The 2891-nt window shown below is 52.9% G+C and overlaps 1 protein-coding gene across 1 annotated transcript; it reads right to left on the reverse strand.

The window, feature by feature from the left end:
* Positions 1-364: 364 nt before the first annotated feature.
* On the reverse strand, positions 365-1544 carry LOC100480617 (olfactory receptor 10AC1). Its single transcript, XM_002924185.2, has one exon. It carries the CDS (start codon positions 1481-1483, stop codon positions 515-517), a length of 969 nt encoding a protein of 322 aa, XP_002924231.1. The 5' UTR covers positions 1484-1544; the 3' UTR covers positions 365-514.
* Positions 1545-2891: the final 1347 nt, after the last annotated feature.

Raw genomic sequence — 2891 nt, forward strand, 5'->3', positions numbered from 1 at the left:
CCTCTGAGTGACCTCTACTCAACCTACAGTTCTCCACTTAGCCATCTTTGTTTTCCAAGAAGTTTTCCCTGACTTCCCTCTCCTCTCAAAAAGTCTAGCACAGAAACTCCTTCTCAGGAGCCACTCCATCCTTGGCCTCTTCACCACTCACATTTGTCCTGCTCCCATCTGTGAGCCCCTGTGGCCACCAGTTGTGCCTCCTTCATCACTGTGAGCCCATCACCATGAGCCCCTCACCCTGTGCAGGCCCCAGTGCATGGGGAGAACCAGCAAGTGCTGATGGGACCACTATCTGGGGGCCTAAGGTCTATACCCTGCTGTCTTTGGCCATTGCTCAAAGGAGGGGTGGAGGGTGGAGCACCTGCTGAGAGACTTTTCTTTTGTGGACACTTTTCCTGGTTCTCGTTCCCGAATCCAGTCCTTGAGTCCCCCCTGGTGGCGTTCCTGACGCAGACACCTCCTGACAGAGCTTTAGGGAGCAGAGCTTCCTGTCTGGCCTGATCCCTGCCTGCTGTCAGGGCTCACACAGACCGTGTCCCTGCCGCCCCTGCCCCAGCACCCTGCGGATGGCCGCAGTGATCTCACGGTTGCGCAGGCTGTAGATAAGCGGGTACAGCAGCGGCGTGACGTTGGTGTAGACCAGTGCCAGCGTGCGGTCCCGCCGCGGGGAGTAGCTGGACTTGGGCCGCACATACATGAAGGTGGCACAACCGTAGTGCAGGAAGGTGACGGCCAGGTGCGAGGCGCAGGTGGAGGCGGCCTTGCGCCGGCCCCCGGGGGAGCGCAGGCGGTGCAGGGCGGCGGCGATGGCGCCATAGGACGATAGGATGAGTAGTGAGGGCAGCAGCAGCAGCACCAGGCAGGCCCCCAGCAGGGGAAGCTCCTCGGTGTAGCTTCGCGTGCAAGCCAGGTCCAACAGTGCCGTGATATCACAGAAGAAATGCACCAGCAGGCGAGAGCCGCAGAAGGGCAGGTGAAAGACGGCCACCGTGAGCCCCACGGACACCGCCAATCCTCCAACGCAGCAGGCCAGGGCCAGTCTCGCGCACAGCCCTGGGGTCACTACTGCAATGTAGCGCAGCGGGTGGCAGATGGCCACGTAGCGATCATAGGCCATGGTGGCCAGCAGGAAGCACTCGGCCCCACCCAGTGCCACGAACATCTGCATCTGAATGGCGCAACCCAGAAAGGAGATGGGGCTGCCCCTGCCAAGGCCTGGCGTGGCCAGGTCGGCCAGGGATCGGGGCACCACCACCAGTGTGTAACAGAGCTCGATGGCTGACAGCTGGCATAGGAAGAGCAGCATGGGCGGCCGGCTGGGCACCGAGGCCACGGCCACTAGGATGAGCAGGTTCCCGCCCAGGGTGGCCAGGTGCACAGCCAGCAGCAGCAAGAAGAGCACCGGCCTCAGGTGTGGGAACTCAGAGAAGCCCTGAAGGAGAAAGCCACAGCAGGGCATGGTGGCATTGCCCGAGCTGTCCATGCACTGGCCTGCCAAGAGGCACCTGTGGGAAAGAAATAGGGAAAGGGAGAGCTTGTGGGTATAGCTCCTCTGCCCCACTGGTTGAAGAAGGGCTAGATGGAATTTAGAAGGTGGGAGGGAGTAGTGGCTGCAGAGACGGGGGTAGGGTTCCCAGGTGCATTACTGGCCTCCCCTGCCCCATATTGGTGTTCTATTAACTTGTGTAGTTTTGCCTGCTTCCTGGACTAGACTTCTCAACATGCTTTTTCCAAAGAAGCCTTAATTTTAGGCCCTTTCCTTACAACCTATCCCTCCTTACCTCTACGTACAAGGGATTCCCTGCTTTCAGACCCCAGTTATTATTTGGTGGGTTCTCTATGGCCAGGAGTATTATGCTACTCTCAGCCTTAGCTCCTCAAGGCAGGGAATTGCTTCTATTTGCGAGGCCCTGCTTCTGTCTGCTCCTCCCTGGCCTACTCTGTCACTTTGAGTTGCTTTTTGTGGTGTGTTACAGAGTCACAAAAACAAGATACAGATGAAGACCTTAGTGATAATCTCATAATTTTAAAAAGGAAAATAAAGCTGGTGGGATGTGTGTAGGGGAGGCTTAACCACTCACAGAAAGCTAGGAACAGAATCTGCATTCCTAAGGCTGAATCCAGAACTTCCCATGATCCCATAAGTAGTCATAAGAAAGGGTCACTGGGATCAGTTGGCTAATCCTTATTGATTTTGCCTTAAATAGAGACCTAGGTCTGTTCCAGGTGCTGAGGCAGACACTTAGGCAGCAGGGAGTGAGTAGTGGGAAGAAGGCCTCTCTGGGTGCCTCAGGAACAAAATGTCCCTAACATTTTTAGTAATACTCCATCAACATGAGAAAAAGTGATGTGTATCTGTTCTAACTCGCCTTTCAGAGTTAGTAGTACATTCCAAATTTGCCGACTGAACACAGTTTCTTTCTCAGCATTACCTGGTGACTCATGACTCATTTGTAGGCAACATTTGGAAAACTTTGATAGCATGTAGGTTGGCTGCAATTGTTGCAAGCCTTTGCAGTAGGGAACATGAGGTGATAAGAACTTTGAGGCAAACTGGAGGAGGGTGTTTGATTTTCCAGTAGTTATTAATGACATCTCTTTTTATTTCCTTATCTCTTTTTTTATTAACTTTAATTGTAAGCTCAACTATTATTTCCTCTTAGTGCCTCTGAGTCACTGTTGATGACTGGTGTTGGAAGTGGAATTTGTGCATGGTTGTTATACCATAGAACACAATAGCACTAAAGCCAGGTTAAACACAACAGGTAAATGAGTGGAAGAACTGGAAGGAGTGAGAAGACCTTGATTTTTGCTATCTAATGTTGGTTTTTGAGAGGAGAATTCTGGTGGTTTATATTTATCAGTATCATTTCGTGCTCTTTCTTGTCATC

Source organism: Ailuropoda melanoleuca, chromosome 1 (assembly GCF_002007445.2).
Source record: "Ailuropoda melanoleuca isolate Jingjing chromosome 1, ASM200744v2, whole genome shotgun sequence".
Classification (NCBI taxonomy): Eukaryota; Metazoa; Chordata; class Mammalia; order Carnivora; family Ursidae; genus Ailuropoda; species Ailuropoda melanoleuca.

Bases quoted from the DNA above. Each gene is read 5' to 3' on its own strand.
- LOC100480617 (XM_002924185.2), bottom strand. From the start codon at position 1,483: ATGGACAGCTCGGGCAATGCCACCATGCCCTGCTGTGGCTTTCTCCTT.